General features: G+C 47.5%; 1 protein-coding gene across 1 annotated transcript in view; it reads left to right on the forward strand.

Moving 5' to 3' along the window:
• Positions 1-20,539, forward strand: part of TIMM50 (translocase of inner mitochondrial membrane 50) — a 46,916-nt gene that overhangs the window by 988 nt on the left and 25,389 nt on the right. Inside the window, exons 2-3 of the mRNA XM_074938056.1 lie at positions 2,298-2,448; positions 3,716-3,747. Of these exons, the coding sequence (XP_074794157.1) occupies positions 2,385-2,448; positions 3,716-3,747 (96 nt within the window). The 5' untranslated portion in view covers positions 2,298-2,384. The remainder of the gene's footprint in view (positions 1-2,297; positions 2,449-3,715; positions 3,748-20,539) is intronic.

Here is a 20,539-nt window from a genome sequence, read left to right on the forward strand (position 1 = left end):
CCGAGAGTGGGGTGTATGTGGGAGGAGGGGAGGAGAGGACACTAGAAAATGGTTGAGGGTGTTGTCAGTGGGAAGGAAGGGAGCTTGGGATAGGGACATTCGGGGGTGGAGGGAGGGAGAGACGGGGGTTATCAGTGAGTGGGGGGATGGGGAAAGGTGGTGAGGTGGGTTGTTAATGGGAAGGATCAGAAATGGCTGGGAGGGGATTAGGGTGTGTGGGGGTTGTCAGTGGGGGGGGGGGTTGAGGACTGGGAAGGGCATGGTTGTGTGGGGTGTGAGGGGGAAGGCTGGGGGTTGCCATTCAAAGGGAAGGGGGGCCGGGAAGTGGTGGGGAAGGAAAAGTGGAGAGGGAGGTTGTGAATTGGTTGGGAGGATGGCGTGTGGGGAGTTGAAAGGCAGGTTTGATGATGGGGTATGATGGAGTTGGCAAGCTTGGGGGCAAGGGGGAGGGTTTAGGGACAAGGGGAGTTGTCACTAGATGGGACAAGACCCTGTCTGGTATACTGTCAGAAATGGCCACCACTTGGCATCGAGAGGCAGGCATGACCTCAGCAGAAAGGTCATCAGGGTCTCTACCTGGCTGTCACAAGGTGGCGCTGCTGAAATGTACTTGAGAGGCCTCGCAGAGTCAGCTTTGTCCTCTCACAGCCCGGTGTGTCTCAGGCTCCAGAATTAATGCCAAGACCCCAAAACATCCCACAAGCAGGTTGTGGAAATTAGGATGTTCCACGGAAATCTGGGATGGGAGAGAGTTCTTACTGTCACTGTATTGTCCCCCTTGGCACTGGCACATCCCAGAAGGTTTGCCTGTTGCATCTCGCATGGTTTGGTCTGGCCAGTGTTTGGAGGAGAAGCAACCAGGAAAAACTCGGGGTGCTGCAGGGAGCTGTGTGGGTACCTCAATGGGGGATGTGCTCATCTGCCTGTGCCAACTTCAATTCCCTGACATGGTACTAGGGAGTTCTGGCTGGTACAGGGAAGTTGCTCTTTTTCAAATGAGATCTAGCCCAGAAGTCTTGACCACCTGGAAGCATTACAATTCTTATGGTAGTTTTCACAAAGGCAGCTGGGTGTTTAATCTTGGTCTTGTGACCATATTTCTGCTTGGGTAGTCATATTCTTCCGTCCTGCGTTTCAGTGGGGTATCAGCCTTTACAGTGCCATTCGGCCTTTAACCACGGGAGTAAAAAACAGACCTATTGCTGGTTTTATAGTTGTTCCAGGTTTAAAATATCGGCTCTCTCAAATGGTTGCTAAACAAAATTGTATTCTGGTTAGGACTTGGCATTCAGATTTCAGACTTGGGGGCAAACGTTTCCCCAGTGGTTCATTTTAACTCTCCAAAACGTAAGGGGAAAGTACCCTGGTAGCAGGACTTTAAAGCAGTCTTGTAAAATTGTTATGAAAACTTACCACGCTAAGCACAAAACCCCACTCCCTTGCCCTTTGCCAGGACATCTGATCACTAATGAAAAAACCTTGTACTTTACTCTCCCCAAACAAGTGGATGAGGGAAAAGTTTGCAAGTCTGATGCTATTTTCTCGAGGTCAGGGTCTTTTCTTCGATTGGCACAGCATTTGAAAGTTTGTGTTTGTGCCTCATTAATAGTGCAGGGAAACCTTAGGGGAGACCAGTCTTTCCCAGGCTGCGATGGCTGGACTAGACGTGGGGTCAGAATGGGGGGGGGGGCGGGAATGGTGGTACTTACTCTAGCAACGCCATCACAAGGAGCCATGCTGGGTGGCCATCAGGAGGAGCCATGCTGGGTGGATTGCACAAATCTTCCTCTTGCATGCTTGATCAGCATAAAAATAGGTAACATTGTTGACATTTAATTGCCTCATTAGGATTCAGAGTTCCCTTTGGATAAATGAAGCAGTTAGTGCTCCTTTTAGAGCTGTTGTTTCAGGCAGTCTGCATATTCAGGCAGACTCCACTATATCGACTTACAGTCATTTCACATTTTGAAGGATACTGTCTATACAGTAAAGGCTGAAGAATTTGCTAATCCGATCTCTGGCTAGATGATGTAATGGATCCTTTCCATCTTTAGTTTCTCTGGATTATGTTAATTGCTTTCTTTATTCCTTTCACGAGGAGTTCTGTACAAGGTTCTATAATCACGTTCTGGTACTAAACAGAAAGGCCAGTGGAATTTTTCCCTAGAGGTTTTGAGTCCAATGAGTTAGTTATTTGCCTGTTCATAGCTCTCTTCTCTGTAGCTATGAACCCTAACTTCTGTAACTTTCACACCTGATAACTTAAATCTTTTCTCTTTCCCACCCTCCATGGGTAGTCAACAGAGGGAGGAGATGGGAAAGGGTCCAGTTCTGATGAGCAGCAGGAGAAGAAACAGAAGGAAAATACAGCCTATGCCAAGAAAATGGTGCTCCGGATAGCAGGGCTAATGGGAGCTGGTAGCGGGATAGCAGTTATCTATATTTTTGGTAAGCTGTTCCAATCCATTTGGGATAGAAATGTATTAACAATTCTATAAAACTGCCAGCAAATGTGTTATTCTCAGTGCCTTTCTGATTATTCTCTAGCAGCTGATTCCCCCTGCCCAATAACTGGCTGTATTTTTATTACCTTTCTTCCAAGGATCTCAAGTCTTTTACAAAAACTAAGCTCACAACACCTTTGCAAGGCTGTGAAGGATAATTATTCCTATTGTATAGATGCTTACGGTGCATGCCAGTGGCTTGCTACACAACAAGTCGGTAGCACGGTCAGGAATAGAACCCAGGAGTTCTGTTCTTTCCATTTTTATTATTTATATTACCATGGTGTTCAGAGATCCCAGTCAGGATCAGGACCCCGTCTGTAGAAGGGGAGCTAATGGTACTGACCTCCTTTGTAAATGATACACCCCCAGACTCATCAGATATTCAGTTCTTAAAGGAACACAGCATGGGAAATCTAACCCTGACATTCCTTTTATGAGTGCTACATAAATTACTTTGAGATCTCAAAGCACTAAATAAAGCTAGGCATTATTGTGCTAGATGCTGTACAAACACACATAGGTATGGTCCTTAGTCCCAAAAGCCTGCAATCTAATCCACTAAACCTCCCTTCCTTGGTCTGTCTAGATACTTACATGACACACATCACTGTAGTATCCGACCTTCATGCAAAAGGTGTCTGGCCAGTCAGATTAGCCAGGAAGGGAGTTTGTTGATATCCCAACACAGTACCAAGACTGCTGGGGTTTTTTTTAAGGGGTTCTTGTATTTTAATGGCAATTTTAAAAATGTTTTTCTGGAAACTTAGCATTGATATCTCTGGCACAGAACTGAGGCCCATTAGTGAGACAGTCTGTACTATTGCAGTCTGTTTAGAAGGTAGTCTTCCGTTTCCAGAGCTGTCAAGATGGAACCCTTCCTGAGCACTGCCATCACTTAATGCTCTACTTATTGCACAAAGTCTCCCACGAATTAATGGAATGACCGCATCGCTGATTTGCATTGGGTGTTTTTTGATCTGAACAAAGTGGGAAGGCAGGGACAGCTTGTTCCACAACTTCTCGGGCCGGGGAAGTGAGAGGGAGTTTCTCTGCTGTCTGCAGAGATCTGTTTGTTATGTTGAGGCCTTCAAATATGTAATGTGGCCAGGTGTACACATGGGTCTGGTACCTGTTTGTAACAGTGTTCATGTTGCCGTGTTGGCTGATAAAGTGACTGACTTCTTCTTCATCTTCTGTTTTGCTGGCAGGTAGTAATTCAGTGGACGAGCAAGGGGCTAAGGTAAGGTGCTTTCTGTGTTCTTTGGGTTTTGCTCCTCATTATACAAGGGAATTGTCCATAGAACTGCAGTGAGCTACAGTGCTGATGGCTTGGTGAATGCCACAAGAGGACGCTGTTTCTGTTTGAACATGTTCTGCAAGGCTGGTTATGTCTGCACCAGGAATCAATAATAATCTTTCCTGCATGAGCAAATGGTACAAGGTTAGGTTTATGGTTGGGGATGGGGGAGTGTCAATTAAATTAGCCAGGTACTCAGACAGTTATCGCTGTTCTCGTAGTAACTGGCTAGTTGAACATTGCTCACTGGTTGTGATTTGGATTACGTCCTCCTACAAAGTGAGGAGGAGGAGGAGAGAGGAACAGTTCTCAGCCTAAGCCAGAGAGTCCAGTTTTAAGATAGACAGGCCCAGGGACCAGCCAAGAGGAGTGAAATAAGAATTGTTTCTGTGCACAGCTAGTGATTGCCCAGGTGCTGGCTGAGCCATATCCCTGTAGTTCTATAGAGGTCGCTCACACTTGGCTGCGTGGACCTCTTCAGCACAACAAGCCTAGTTACAGCATGGGGTGTGTGGGCGTGCGCGCGCTCTGCCGTGTTGTCTTCTGGGGTTTTGTAAAGAACCTTCAGAGCATTCCGTAGTAGCACCCGGTACACCCTTTAAATCCCGTTCTTTCAGGACTGAGTCCTGACAAGTGTCTTCTTCCCAGCAGGGGGCGTGATGGTATTGAGGGAGCTTTGAGGTATCCATCAGTGACATTGGCTTCAATTTCCACTGGGAAAGAATCAGAACAAAATTGATGTGTGGGTTCCTGGGGGTGTGCACGACGGGAAGGGATTATGTGCTAGGTAAAGGCAGGGTTTCTTGGTGTTGGGGGCAAACGCTTTGAAATATCCTGGGTATTGGGTTTTCCCTTGAAACTCCATGATGTTGATTTGGGGGTATTGGGCTAGTTCAGGGATCTACATTTTTGCTCGGCATGCGCTGTCCCAACGGGGAAGGTGGTCATGGATCAAAAGCTCAGCAAACTTTCCCGCACTGCATTCTAGATTCTCCCATTAGCGCTAATTCTGCTCAGTTGTTGAACACGAGAAGGGAGAGAGAGTTCCCCAGTTCCGATAGGTCTTGCTCAGTTTTTCATAAGACTTGCCCCTCCTCTTTTGCAGCTGTCAATGGCTGTGTCAGTTCTTTGCTTTCAACTGTTGCTCAGACTTGAGTGGATCTTACAAGTATAGCTGCAGGGAATTTCAGGTTCCTCATGCTCTCTGTGCTGACAACTAGTGGTATGACTGCAGACGTCCGTCCTGTGCATGAAAGTGACTTGCTCCATGTGTAGTCGAACTCTTCTGCCAAACAGTCCATCTCCTCGTTACAAATGGAGTTTCTGGGACTCTGTCGTTGACTCAGGGTGCAGGAGTCTTCAGTTGAACAGCCTGTTGCAGTTCTCATCCCACTCCCTGTTGGGATAGATCTTGCTGTTACGCCTTCTCTGCCGCTCAGACCTTCTCTTAATCCAAAGAGAGTTGGTTTGGTGTTTTTTTTATGGTAATATTTTAATCTTAATCTGAGGGTTCAGCCACCAAATTAGCATGAAGTGCAGCATTGGTGTTTCAGAGCGTAGACTGTGTCTGCAGCTGTCACCGTCTTCCTCTTGGCGTGTTCATGGGTCAGTGGCCTTGTGGATCATGTTCTCCAGGGAAGCCTTCCACACTTTTTGGGTCTCTTCGTAAATCAGCCCTGAGAAGTGTGTTATACCCTCATAGCAATCCAGGTGATGAATAGTTTAGCAGTGCCTTGGATGTTTCTGTGAAGCACTTTCCAATGATGCTTTGTGCCTCCTTTCCGGAGTCCCTTACCTTTGCTGAGGTGCCATGGGGAAACCCTTTTGTGCTGGTGATGGGCAGTCCTGAATAAATAAGTCCTCTCTTTATTTTCATAGGAGAGATACCTAGGTGTTGCATCTCCATGACCTTTTCAGCACACAGCTGATACTGCCAATCAGAATGCCATTATATGCCTGTTGCCTTGATGATGTGGTCACCAGTCTCCTAAAAAACGGGGGTGAGCACCCCTGACTTATTTCGCAAAGGGATCGTCAAACAGATGGTGGCAATCTCCTTTCACTACCAGGCTAGGCTGAATTTGAACCAGTGACCTGGAGGTGAAAAGCTCTTGCAACCCATTCTTGCTCCTGTGAGCCATCCGGTCATTCTTGGGAACTTTCCTCAACTCATGTAACAGGAGCAAATGAGTCTCAAAGTGTCATGGGAGAAGGGGGCGGTGTGGTACATAATAGCTGCTGTCAGTGTTCCTAAACCTTTATGGCTGCATCTGGTTTGTTAATGGGTGTCCAGATTGAGTTGGGAGACTGAAAAAGTTGTCCGTTATCTTCCACTGGAATCAATCCATTGGGTCCCTAGCAGATCTGCTCAAGTCACATTGGCTTCTCTGGACACCCATTAACAAACCAGATGGAGCCATATAGATTTAGGAACACGGACAGCAGCTATTGGAATTGGAAAAGGTTCAGAAAAGGGCAACGAAAATGATTAGGGGTATGGAATGGCTTCCGTATGACGAGAGATTGAGAAGACTGGGACTTTTCAGCTTGGAAAAGAGACTGCTAAGGGAAGATATGATTGAGGTCTATAAAATCATGACTGGTGTAGAGAAAGTAGATAAGGAAGTGTTGTTTACTACTTCTCATAACACGAGAACTAGGGGTCACCAAATGAAATTAATAGGCTGTAGGCTTAAAACAAATAAAAGGAAGTATTTCTTCACACAATGCACAGTTAACCTGTGGAACTCCTTGCCAGAGGATGTTGTGAAGGCCAAGACCATAACAAGGTTCAAAAAAGAACTAGATAAATTCATGGAGGACAGGTCCATCAGTGGCGTCCCTAGTCTCTGTTTGCCAGAAGCTGGGAATGAGCGACAGGGGATAGATCGCTTGATGATGACCTCTTCTGTTCATTCCCTCTGGGGCACCTGGCACTGGCCACTGTCGGAAAACAGGATTCAAGGCTAGATGGACCCTTGGTCTGACCCAGTAGAGCCATTCTTATGTTCCAGGGAAAGCTGTGGAATGGTTCACATGGCTCTGTTCGGAGGGCGTTCGTTTTCCCATAGAACGCTGCCGTCAAGCATATTGGGTCCGGGGTAACAGCATATTAGGGTCATAGGCTTTTGGACTGATTTTTTCCCTTAGGCTGCTGATCACATACAGCTCCCGCTGATTTAACTGGGATGCCGGGTGCTCAGCCCTCTGAAAACCAGGCCAAGGGTCCAGTAATTAACAGGGGAAAAGACCTGTTAGAGGGTGTCCAGTCCCTGCCTCCCCACCTTGCTGCCTCTCTTCCTGTTGGGCTGAAACTCATGTCATAGGAGCAAATGGGTCTGGAGGTGTTCTGGAAAAAGGGGGCTGCATTCTGAGACAGATGAAATTTCTTCCAGAGAGGTCACTTTCCTCTCTTTCTCATGCTCTACGGAAACTTACAATGGACTCTTCTCTTCCAGTGCAACAGGGAAACCCTGACCTTGAGCAGAGGGCTTTGCAAAAGTGGGCGAGAATGTTGGATGGCGTGAATGTTGAAAGGCTTACGTTGCTGTCTGTCAGAGGGTGGCCTTTCCAAAGGAGTATGGCTAAGTGGCCCTTACCTCAAAGGGAGCAATGGGTGGAATGTCTGCTCCATTCCTCTCTGAAATTGGGAGCAGCTGGAGCAAATCGGCAGGAGTGTCCTGCCCTTTCTGAGGATAGAGTGCTGCATTTTCTATTTTATGTGGGGAGGAAGCTAAGGGAGTTCCTGGCTAGGCCAGGATAGTGCGTGTGGTTAGAACTGTTGCTACCTTGAAACCCCTTCTTTTGTCTCTCTGGCCAGTGCTTGCCACCTCTTAGGCTTGAGCATGTTCCTGTCTGCTGCCCGTGTTTTCCTGTGTCCTGAGACTGTAGACAGAAGCTGGGAGAACGTCTGAGCGAAAGTTCCCACAGATGCATTACGATCTGTATTACAACCCGCACATGCTGCCATGGACATGTGAATGGGCCTTGCTGATGGGCTTGTGGGAACTCGCCTGACTGTGGCCTCTTCCACAGCCTACCTGTTACCTTCAACACCCCATTGGTCTTTGAAGGGCTGGGAATGGCCAAGTCTTCGAGTGGGCAGTTCTTGTAACGTGTATCTATCTGCACCTCTCATTTCCTCCCTTTGATGCTGTTGGGGGCAGCTGTAAGAGGGGAGCACTGGGTAAACTGGTGCCTCTCCGGGATTCTCCCCTGCTCCTGGTGTTTTTAACCATTTAAAGAAAATGTTGTTTTCATGTCTTCCTGTGTATTAGCTCTGCTTGCACCCATGTTTGCTGGACCGGGTATCCAGACCAAGCTTTCTTTAAACTGGTTCTCTGTGCACTTTCCCTGGCATGCCCTGTGTACTGTTTTACCCTTGTCCTGCCTTCCATCATACAGTGACTGGAAACGGTGTCTCAGAGCAGCCCTGTTAGTCTGTATCCGATGAAGTGAGCTGTAGCTCATGAAAGCTTATGCTCTAATAAATTTGTTAGTCTCTAAGGTGCCATAAGTACTCCTTTTCTTTTTATGGATAGGATACAGACTAACACGGCTGCTACTTTGAAACCTGTCAGAGCAGCCCGTTAGTGAGGCTGCAGTTAGCTCTAGCTCTTGCTGCTCACTCTCACTAAATGGGAAGTAAATCTTTGTTCAGATGCATACAGCATTTGTAGGAAGATGAGAGCCCTTGGCTGGCTTTTTTCAATGGAAAGTGGGTCCCTGCTCTAAGGATTTGGTAGGAATTTGTTTCTCCTTTACTGTCCCCTTTGGAAATTTATACATGTGCCACGGATCCTCTTGAAGCTCACCTTGCAGAAGGGAGTAGATTGCTGGGCTTTCATGTCTCTGGCTCCTGGAGGGGCACTTTCCCCATTGCCTATGTAAAAATCTCTCCTTTTTTAGATCCTCCTGTGTTACGGGAGGGCTTATTCAGATTGTTTTTTGATATGCAGCACGAGCCATGAGCCCAGCTGGGGCATTAAGGTGTGAATTGCTGCAGTGGTTATGCATTGCATATCCTCATGGCTTTCTGTATGGGGGAGAATGGCTTTCTTTTTTGAAGTGCCTCTTGGCTTCCTGGCTACCCTTTAAATGCAAGGCTTGTTTGATGTTCAGGCAAAGCTCCTAATTCCTCACCTTGTTGTGAATAGGGGCTAATTGTCATGGGGGGAAGCGCCCCATAATATCCCCCTCTGGTGCAGCTGAGGACGGCACACTTCCCCGGTATCCTCAGGTGAATGCCTTCACTGCCCTGGATGGGAAGTTGGAGCCTGTGTGCTGACAACACACTTCTCTCACATCCCCGCAAATATCCCTTCTCACCTTGGTTACGCAGCAGGTCTCGTTGTTGTCAGCGCATGCCCTCTGCCAGTGTGAGAATCAGCCATGCTAACAAGTCTTTTCCGGTATAACTGGACTCTTTGTAGAGCCCATGGGCTGTTGAAAATCATCCCTGAAATACAAGGGGTTTGTGATCTGAGGGTAATTGTGACAAGATTGTTCCATTCCTACCCCCTCCTTCAACTGGGGAATGGGGGGGATTGGCTCCTGCATTTACACAGTACAGGGCACAGGTGCTGTCTGTACATCACAGTAAGCGCTCTGCTGGTCCCATGGGAGACTGATGCTGCCTAACCCGATACCTCTCAGGCTACGGGAGGGGCTGCACTGGGCTTCCTTCTGTTCCCAGAGAATTTCAGATGGGCTAGAGGTGCTGCTGGGATTATTCCTGTGCTGACCTACTTGTCAGCTTCAGGAATCTGTGCGTGTCCTGTAGACACTTGCTCTTGGGAGGGAAGAGAGAGTCTGTTTTCTCCCTCTGCCCACAGGTGCTAGCTCTGTCTAGATTGTTATGTAGCAGAGAGGCCACAGAGGCCTTCACCCAGCTTAGCTGTTCTTTGATGTAACTGCAGACCCGTGTTTCTCATAAGCGCTTTGCGATGCAGTTACCTCGTTGCTTTCCTCTGTGGCAGTAAAAACCCCTTTGGCTTTCTTAATGATCCTGTCTGCTTAAATGTCATATTCATGTGACTTGCCATAACGAGGTGTCTGGCTGGTAGCAGTAGAGCAAATGTGCCTGATTGGAAAGGCTTGGCACACTTCCCATCTCCTCGAGAGTCACATGGCATCACGTAATTGTATCTGACTTGTCTGGTCACCTCTCTCTTGGCTGGCTGTAAAATGGGAGAGCTTTTGATCTGTCTCTTTTCCCACACAGCTCTGCCCATACTCCCTTTTTTTGGCTTCTAGACTGGGACTCGATCTGTTTGTTACAGTCCAGAGAAGAGCTTCCTCTTTCCCGGGAACTTTAAAATGTGAAATATGGGTGTTGAAAACACCCCAGCTGCCGGTGGCTTCCTTGGAAAAGCTGGATCATGCCAGCAAAGAACAAACCTGCAGATGGGATGTAAAAGGAGCAAAGGAAGGGAGTTGGGACCAGATCTTTTCAGCAGATGTCGTGAGATGTGCTTGTGGAATAAAGGGATGTGACGCGTTGGGTAGATGAGATGTGACTTGAAGGTGCAAATGAGGAAAACAGGGAAAAGGCATCCAAAGAATTCAATGGCCTGGTCCTGTTCCCAGGATGTTCTGACTCTTACGTGAGCATAAATACGCAGGCAGCTAGTGTATGCTAAATGGTAGTATTAACCCTGTTTATTACCGTAGTGCATATGGGCCAGCCAAGATCAGGCGCCGTTGTGCTAGGCATTATGCAAACACAGGACGGTCCTGAAGCTGTTGTTGGAGATCGTTACAAAAAGTTATTCTCCTTGAGGCTCTTAAACCGGCTGTTCCAGAGCTGCTCCCCCATAAAGTCTTACACGCAATCACTGTGGCAAAGGATGGTCCTTGTTTGTGGAAAGTGGTTACTTAGATTGGAACAAGGGCAATCTTTTTGTTCTGTGTTTGTACACAGCTAGCACGATGGGGTGCTGCTTCATACCTAGGGCTCCTAGGTGCTACTGTAATACATCGAATAGCATTAAAAATGTACAGCACCTAACACAATGGGGTCCTGCTTCATGACAAGGGCTCCTAGGGGCTATGGTAATACAACTAATAAGACCTGGCCAAATTCTTTTGGAAGCTTCACATTTTCCCTGTTCCTGATTTTCTTTGGGGTTCAGCCATCAAGAGAGTGAATGCAGGCTGGCAAAAGGCAGTAGCTCGCACTTTGAGAACTCCTTTCTTGTAGGTGAACATGGACGTTGACTGGGCGTGACAGCTGCGAAGGACTCGATTCAGTAAGAGAATTGGAGAATGGACAAGTATGAGTAATTACACTGAGAAGTTGCATAATGTTTTCCAGCCGTTAGAGATCTGTGTGTTGTCACCCCTTAATGTACAAAGCTGCTCCTATTACTACATTATGTTCAGAAGACCTGTTCTCCCTCCTTAGGTAGTATGCGGACAATCAGGGTCCAGGATGGCAGAAACTTTTTCAGTCTCGGGTGGTCTCATGTCCTTGACCTGGTGAGATCTTTTTTCTTCCCTATGTAGCCAATATCCTTTTTAGGTGTGCACCAAAATCCAGGAAGCCAGTGGGAAAAATAAAATAAAGTGCTGAATGCTGCTTTTACTACCGGGAGTCAACAAGTCTGCTGGAGCTGGAAAGTATTCTGTACGGCGACTGGGAACACCTACTTGGTACTGAAAGGGCGTTCTTTCACAAACTACCTTTGTGGAGTCCTTCGTCAGCAAAAGGACATATAAACAATGTGCTGCCCCTTTAAGAACCAAGCATATAGGCTCTCCTTAACCGAAGTCCATAGCAAAGGTCTTGGCTTACTTCAGCCAAGTCCGAGGAAAGGTGATGTAATCCCGTTGCACCCGTTGGTTCTCCTTTTGGCACAGCACTCTTGAGTCTCGTTGCTTTACTGAGCCCCCAAGTCCCCACAGCGTATTGCAGGAGAGGAGAATTAATTCCCTGCAACTGGCCTAACCCGGCTAGCCAGGACAGCACCACGCATTCAGGGGTCCCCCCCCCGTAGCTCAGGGAGAGGGTTTAACCCCCTTTCCTGCCAGCCTCTGAATGCGCTTTGTACGCTCAGTCTCTCCAAGCTAAGGTTGGGAGGATGGATTTTTAGTTGTCTTGCCAGTTTCTCTGTCTAGATAGCACTGTTGAGCTTTAAAACCTCATTGAGCCAATGTGAACCGGTTGAGTGTGGGGCCAGTCTCTCCCCGCCCCAAGTTAAACTGCTCCCTTGAAGCTTGTTTTTGTTTACAAATGCCCAGGCTGCTCTGTCATTTGCAGCTGCTGGTGCAAAGCCCTGAGACACACGATAGGAGAAGTGTGGCAGTTGTGCTTCTCCGTCCCTAACGTGTTCAGAATAAATGTTGGCCTGCTTGCCATACAGCTCTGGACTTAGAAGGTGAAATGAATTCTGAATGAACGAATGACGTTCCCCCTCTCCCCGCTAATAGGAGGGGGTCAGTCTGTTGATTCGTACCCCTCCTGTGCGTGTTTAGAAACAATCCTGGTAAACCTGGTATGCACATAGAAGAAGCTGCAATGCAGGATTCCTCTCCTGAGTCTGTGGCCGTCAGGCGATGCCTTCATTCTAAAATCTGGCATAGTTAGCAAGCTGGAGAAGTAAATTACTGCTGAGACTGAAATTGCTGTACAGTTGTGTGTCAGATATGCACCCAACTTGGTAAGAGACTGACTTCATTCAAGCCACCTGTGGCCCCCATTGAAGAGTGGGGGGTGTCAAGGAGGATGCCAGTGCTGGAAAGACTGGCCACAGAAGTACCATGCTGCACGCATGTCTGACAGGTTTGGCGTTGCTGTTGAGCGTCTCTCACAAGAGCAGAGTGGGCAAGTGATTAGACTGTCCCTGGCTTTTGCTCCCTTCTCCTTCCTTTGTGGATTTGTCCAAGTGGGGAAGTGTTACAGTGAACTCTGCTCACATTGACTGACAACCAGGAGAGATCTGACTGCAATAAAGTAGCCTTCCTGTCCGCTGGCTGACTAAACACAATGCATTTAGGAATGCTTAGTGCTGGAAAAACTGCATGAAGGCTCACAAAGTACCAGGATTATATGGCATTTGGGTCCTCTGTGTATGTCCTTTTATCCCAAACCTGGGCACTATTGCTGATTTCTTACATATATTAATATGAAACTCCGCCAGTGACATAATATTGCTTCCTGGGGAGATGTAAATCCAAACAGGGTTTCTTTAATTAATCAGTAATGGAACCACCTGGAGGTTCTCAAATAGTTAACATGTTTTGTTGGTCTAATTTGATCATTTTTATTTTTAATTTAAGTTAAAATTATATGATATTGCAGTTAAAATGAAGGCTGCCAGGGTACAGTGGTTTCTCGTGTCTTTAATTCAAACAAAGAAATTCACACCATGCTAAATTGATGTCTTGGTCTCTGAAACGCGTGGTGTTGGGGATTAATTCTCTGTGTCCAGGGTCCTCATCCTTGTTTCACTCCAATCTTTTTTTTTTTTTAACATAATCCCAAACTCTGCGAAACACAGCTGTGATTCATAAACTTCCTTGCTTTTAAATGATCAGTCAGTTACGATATGCTGCTCGTTTCTCCCAGGGGCTGTTAAAAATAAACTCTTGATCAACAAGCATCTCTGCCTCAATCCTGCATCCGCTCTCTGCTGACTCGAGTTCTGTAGCAGTTTCCGCAAAGCCGCCACAGATTTGGGACTCTCTCCTCGTTACCCAAGCCTAAATCCATAGGGAGATTTTCACATGCGGGGGGAATGGGGGTGAGGGGGGTCAGATTTCTTTTTGCAGCAAGCTGATCCAGCAGCCCTTGAATTCAAGTGAACTTTTCACTGAAGAATGTCACTTGTTCTGCTGAACAGCCATTCTGGTCCTGCACCTGTGTCAGGACACAATGAAACTTGCCCTTCTCCATTGCCTTCTTGTGTGTGGGGCTGGAGCTGGGGCTTGTTCTTTGACTAGTTAAGTTCCTTTTTGTTTGGTGGTGTGGATTCTATAGGGCTTAAACAGCTGGTCCATTATTACAGATGTCTTTTTTTCTTTTTTTAAGTAGGCAATTGTTCTTGGCATTGAAAGGGCATTCTTTTTCTAGTCACCTTTTTCTGCTTGCATGTGGTTAGTGGAGCTTGGGTTGGAAGCTGACTTTGATTTGGGTTCTAGCCATCAGTACGGGTACAATTTTCTTCGCCAGTGAAGTTGGCCACAAGAAGAATTGTGTATCATGGAGTGGGGTCAGTGGTGAGCTGTATTGTAATTATAATTAGAGTGAACTTAAGAGAAATCTGTAAGGGAGTCTACCTTCCCAAGAGCCTGTTAATTCCTCACTGGGGTATTGCAAGTTGACAAGTAGCGGAGCTCAATGAGAGGAGGGATGGCCCAGTGTTAGGGTGCTAGCCTGGGACTGAGAGACCTGGTTTCAGGTCCCTGTTCCACAGATTTCCTGCATGACCCTGGGCAAGTCACTTAGTCTCTCAGTGCCTTGGTTCCCTGTCTGCAAAATGAGGATAACAGCACTGACCTATGGGGGTTATGAGGATAAATACAATCAATATGGTGAGGTGCTTAGATACTGCAGTGATGAGGGCTGTATAAATACCTTCGATAGCTGATAGCAAAAGGGGCTTCTGGACAAACAGATCTGAAGACTATACTCCTTTGCTATGCTTTTTCTCCTCTGTCCGTATGCCCCCAAAACACATACATGCTTTAGATATATTTTAATTTGGGATCATACCTTCAGAACGAAATCTCCACAACCCACTGTCCCGGTCCTCCACCACCTCCACCTTTGAAAAACGTTATCCATGCTTACTTTAAATCAGATTTGAATCACATGTTTGAAATCTAATTGTAGTCCAGTAATGCTTTCGGTGCTGTGTAGGTAGGGTGAAATGCTCTGAGGAGAGCAGGTGTGTGTAGCTCCCTCAACAAGTAGCTATAGATATAAAAGTGACTTGCTGAGGGAGCTAAGGGTACCTCAGCTCTATAGCCTGGTTGCCTTGACCACTATTTGTCGTCCTCCACCACTCTAAAGGTGTTAGCCTAGGTGGTGGCTATATGGTTCTAACTGTAAAATTTTGGGATGTGGTTTTTTTAGTGCAGATGGGCCATACGCTGTGTGAAGCTTGTACAGATGAGTCCTCTAGAGCTGGGTGAATTTGTTTGACTGAATCTTTTCTCAGTAAAAAAATGCAGACACGGTGACTACAGAACATTGTGTGAATTTGTGGGGGTTTCGCCAAATTGTTTTGGTTTAACCAAAAAAAAAAAAAAAATCCAAGAAAAAAGCATTTCAGTTTTAAAATTTCAAAGCAAAGTGTCGTTCCCTCCCTTCCCCCCCCCCACCCCCGGTTCAAAACAACTTTTTGTTTGGAAATTTACTTTAATATTATTTTGTTAATTAAACACTAAAAATTGCTCAATCAAACCAACTAAAATTTCGTTCAACCCAAAACTATTTTTTTTCCTTTTTGATTCACCAAAAACTTTGAAAATGTTGTCTTTTAGTTTGATGTGAAATGATTCCCCCCACCCCGATTTTTTTGGATTGCCAGCAAACCATCTATCTATCCAGCTCTAATCAAGTTGTTTACTGTATGCCTGGAAGGCACTCAGATGCTACAGTGATGAATGTGGGCTAAAAACATATGTTGAAGCAAATGCAGTTCCAGGCTTAAGTTTAGGAGTTAATATTCTGAAAAATTTAATAGCAAAAATAAGTATTTTAAAAGAAGACAAGCTGTGTATGGCTGAAGGGAGTCCCATACGTTGCTAAATAAGGGATCTGCAGGATTCCTGGTTGACTGGTGCATTTTAAAAGTATTTCCTGATAGTGCAGAATAAATTCCTTAGCACTTGTCCTTCCACCATGTGTTTCCAGTTTCTTTTCCTTTTATTGAACTTACACTACAGTCTTCAGTCATCGCTACATATAGTTCTGCTCAGCGAAGGCATAAAGCTGTCCTGCAGACAATAGGTGAGAAGGAATAGTATGAGCTCATAGCACAACAAATTCAGACAGTTATTTTATATAAGGCTGGGGACGCTTTATGTGGTTTGAATGGGCAGCCTGTTCGTTATTGAAATCTTGGCCGGATACACCTGTAAACTTATCAAGGATCTGATAGGAGGAGGCCTTCAGTAGCAGTAATGGCTGGATGCCATGCCTTTCACTTAGGGGTTGTTGGCTCACGTCCTGCCTGCTCCATTTGACCTTTCATTGGTCCTCCTCTTGTGAAATGAGTTGGTGGATCCTGGTCGTGTTTCTAGTGAACAGGTTTCCATGTTGCAAATGAAGTCACAGCAGAGAATGTGCTGGAGGGAAGCACCTGCCTCATTGTAACTCCTGGTTTCCAGATGTCAAGGCCTCGCCACCCTGGCATATTCTCTAGGCTTCTGAATTCTTTATCTGCAACAGCTGGTCAATCGATGAGGGTGATTTTGGCAAATCTTTATCTTGGCAGAGTGGCACCGAGAGGTGGAAAGCCAAAATGTCAGAGCTACAAAGCAGGAGGCTTTTGTGTTTGACCACTAGTAGAGAGCTCACCTGGCTGCCTGGTTCACTCCTCCCTTAGGGGGCCCTGCAGGCGTGCATTAAGTTGGGTAGAATTTCCTTGCTGGGGGGGGGGCGGGGGGCGGTTCTGACCTCAGATACGGCACGCAGTTTGAGTTGCAGTCTGTTAGATTTTCCTTTTAGTCAAGTTTAAACCACCTCCGTGCCCCAGTAGACCATAATCCTGCCAAACTTGGGCTTTATCTACTAATGCTCAAGAGTGTTTTGTGATTCCAGGTGACTTCCTGTTGTTGCCACCTCACTTTAGTAATTGGTACAGTAATTTAAACCTCGTTATATTTATGGCTCAGGTGACGGTGCTGCAAAGCTCTCTGGGAAATGAACATTGGGTTTTTTTCTCCTGACAGCTGTTGTGGGGGCCACTTCTTTCATGGCCCCTGAGAGGGTCAGCTGTGCGTTCTTTTCATCCTCCTGATCTGGATGTGCATTAAACAGGGAAGAGGGATTAGGATGAGAGGGACTTTGTTTCCTTTCAGTGGAATGGCCGATGTAGTGCTCACAGTCATACCAGGGGAATTGCATCCTGAAGGGATGTTGTCTTCACTTAAGCAGTTGTATAAATCCTGTTACTGTTTGACCTCTTCCATGTGAGTCTAAATAAAAATGTCTGATTGGATTTTGCTCTTTCCTGACTGGTGGGAGGCCAGCCAAAGACAGCTGGCCAAAATTATCTTATCCCCCTGGTTCTCCCGGCAGTGGGATGTTGGAACTCCAGGGGACGCCCCCCACAAACATTCATGTCAGCTTTGCTAACTTGCTCTCCAGCCCTTTATTATAATCTGAATTTGTTAAAACAGGCTCTGACTCCTGACGCATCTGAGCATTTGGCTTCCTGATGCAGTCAAACAATAACCTGTTTTTGTTTTGTTCCTACTTCCTTCCCTTCTTCCCCTAACCTCTTTCATTCAGTGTCATCAGCTCTGCGCTGTCCACAGCAGAAGCCCTTAGAAATGGCTGTTTTGTGAGCCACGTGTTTATAAAATGATGACGTTTATGGCGTTCAGAGAGAGCACTTGATTGATATCCTCCATGACATGGAGCGGGTTGGTTAGCAAGTTCTAGTGATCTGTAACAGTGCTGCTGATGGAAGTGCAGTCTGGAAGGAAGAACTCCCAGTTTAAGAAGTGTGCCAAGTTTGCTTTCTTCTGCCACCCGGTTCTCACTTGTTGGGTTACTTTCTGAGCTTGTTGCTTTTTCGGGTTCGTTTCCTCATTAGGTGGCACTGTGGAGTTAGCAGCAGGCTTGCACCAACCAGTCTGCCCTTAACATAATTTGCCGAGCTTTCTGCTGGAATGAACCCTCCTAGTAGTTGAGGCTGAGGTAGGAGGTACTCTCTCCATTCCCTTGCCGTCTTGGACAGTTTCAAATGGGGATTAAACAGGCTCAGTTAGGCCTTTGTATAGGCTACCGATATCTTGAAATGGTTTTCCAGATACTCTTGCTTGAGAGATGTTTTCTGAACTGAGATACATTCACACAGCCTCCTCCTAAAAGCCTGGCCACTGGACCTCAGGCTCCTCCTCTTTCAAGAGCAGCAAACTCACTTCATGCGCACATGTGCTCTGTGTTTAAAGAGCAGTGCAGTTATTTGGGGGGGTTTACGGTGCCGCATGGCCTGGGGTTGCTCTTATCCTAGGCTGAGATGCCATTTATAAGCAGAAATGCTTAGGGGGACCAGCCTGCTGATTGATTCCAGACTAGCCTAGAGATGCGTTAGTGGGACTCAGTAGGAGTAGTTTAAAAAAAGAAAAAAGAACTGAAATCTCTCGCTGTCCTGCATTTAACATCTTGCCCAGTGGGGAATTGTACCTTTTGTTTGCTGTACAGGTTTCCCTCATCTCCCTGTTACGGGCACCGTCCACAGGCATATCTGGGCCAGTGCCCCATCTGAACTTCCTCTCCGGCAGCAGGAGGAAGCTTGACACCGTATCCTTGTAGCTGGACCAGAGGGCAGTGCAGGTGGGGAGATGGAATTCACAACCCAGTAGCCACCATCCCTTTCATCCTGGCAACTGGGTGACCTGCAAACCCTGAAACTGGTCCTAGCAACGGTTGGCTGGGTAGGTGTGTGCTGTTGGAGAGATGGTACTGGTTCGGAAAGAGCACAGGGTAGACATGTAGATGCCTAGTTACTTTCTCAGGAGGAAGGGCACGAAAGGGAACGGACCTTCCATTCATTTGTGTGTGTGTGTGTGTGTGTGTGTGTGTGAGAGAGAGAGAGAGAGAGGGGCTCTGGGAGATTATGGTGAGAGATACAACTAAAAACACAGAGCCCAGCCACAGAACAGGAGGTAGCAGACTTTATTTTTGAGCAGCAGCTCCTTTTGGAAAACTGTCTCTGGGTGTGTGCTGTTGAGAGGGGGAGAGTGTAGTACAACTTCCTTCTGCCTACAAAGTCTGTCTAGGCCGTCTGGGTTCTGTTCTTGCCAGTGACTACTTGCCGCTGCTCAGAAAAGTAAATATACTGTCAGCTACAAAAGAAACCCATTGGTGTGATGTGACAAGGGTTAGAAGCGGAACAGCTGAGCTTCTGGCCCACAGAAGGCGGCAGGGAAACAGCTTGAGAATGATGAGAGCTTCTTGTGACTTTCTCAAGTGCAGAGCTCTTTGCACAGCGCTGTAAAATGTACTCTGCGTTCTGCAAAATACAGAACATGACACGGTCCCGACACCTAAAAGCTCATAATCCCAGTCGGGCGACAGATTAAGTGGTAAGGGGTGATTCCCTTCAACCTTAAGGCTGGAGCAGCTTTGGAGGCACTTGCATGCCTCTTCCCCTTCTTGGTCTGGACCCTAGCACGCAACTTAGGTAATTGGACCCTGGACACTGACTAGTCATTTGACCAGCAAATCCATGCCTGATTGGCAGGAGGGGGATGGGTTTGCATCCTGTAAACACAACTACAGGGCCGTGCAGTCTAATATGCAGCGGGGATATTTCACCTCTAACTCCCGGAAGGTACAAGAACTACTGCCTGGTGGGGGCAAGCTTACCTATGTGGGGGGGTCCAGTTGCTCAATGCAGGCATAAGCAACTAGCCTGATGGATGTCACATTAGCCTCAGTGGGAAACAGACAGTTAAAGACAGGCCTAAGGTCCTTAGAACTTTATCTAAGGATCATCTCCAGGTAAGAGGTTGGGTAGAGACTGCCTTTTTCTTGTAATACCATAGGGACCCAATGCCAGGAGTCGTCCTTGACAGGAGTTTGCTCATGTTCTATCCTAAGACCCAAGTAACAGAGCAGCTGTGCCTTGTCTTGTATTCATCCAAGTGCATTATTATTATCATTCTTTGTATTGCAGTAGTGTCTAGAGGTGCCCTCCCCCCCATCAATGATCAAGACCGCCTTGTGCCAGGCGCTGTACAGATATAACAACACGATTGTCCCTGCTTCCCGAAAGACTGTACAATCTAAATACATTGATTTATTTGGTTCAGAAACCTGTGTATCCCCCACAGAACGGGTGGGTAAACTACAGCCCGTGAGCCACATCCAGGCCGCCAGCCGATTTAATCTGGCCCCTGAGCTCCCGCTGGGGAGCAGGGTCTGGGGCTTGCCCCACTCCCGCTCTCCAGCTGGGGAGTAGGGTCGCTGGCCGCAGCTCTGTGCAGCTCCCGGAAGCAGTAGCATGTCCCCTCTCCGACTCCTGTGCATAGGGGCAGACATGGGACTCCGCACGCTGCCCCCGCCCCAAGCGCCGCCCCCGCAGCTTCCATTGGCTTGAAACGGTCAATGGGAGCTGCAGGGGCAGGGCCTGTGGACGGGGCAGCGTGCAGGGCTGCCTGTCCGCTCTTCTGCATAGGAGCCAGAGGGGGGACGTGCCGCTGCTTCTGGGAGCCGCTTGAGGTAAGTGCCGCCCGGAGCCTGCACCCCTGGGCCCCTCCCGTGTCCCAACCCCTTGCCCCACCTCTGATCCCCCTCCTGCCCTCCGAACCCCTCAATCCCAGCCTGAAGCACCCTCCTGCACCTCAAACCCCTCATCCCAAGCCCCACCCCAGAGCCCACACCTCCGGATGGAGCCCTCACCCCCCCCCCCCTCCGCGCCCCAACACCCTGCCCCTTCCCGCACCCTGAACTCCTCATTTCTGGCCCCACCCCAAAGCCCGCTCCCCCAGCCAGAACTCTCACCCCCTCCCGCACCCCAGCCCCCAATTTTGTGAGCATTCATGGCCCGCCATA

This window comes from Natator depressus, chromosome 23 (genome assembly GCF_965152275.1).
Source record: "Natator depressus isolate rNatDep1 chromosome 23, rNatDep2.hap1, whole genome shotgun sequence".
In the NCBI taxonomy this organism is placed as follows: domain Eukaryota; kingdom Metazoa; phylum Chordata; order Testudines; family Cheloniidae; genus Natator; species Natator depressus.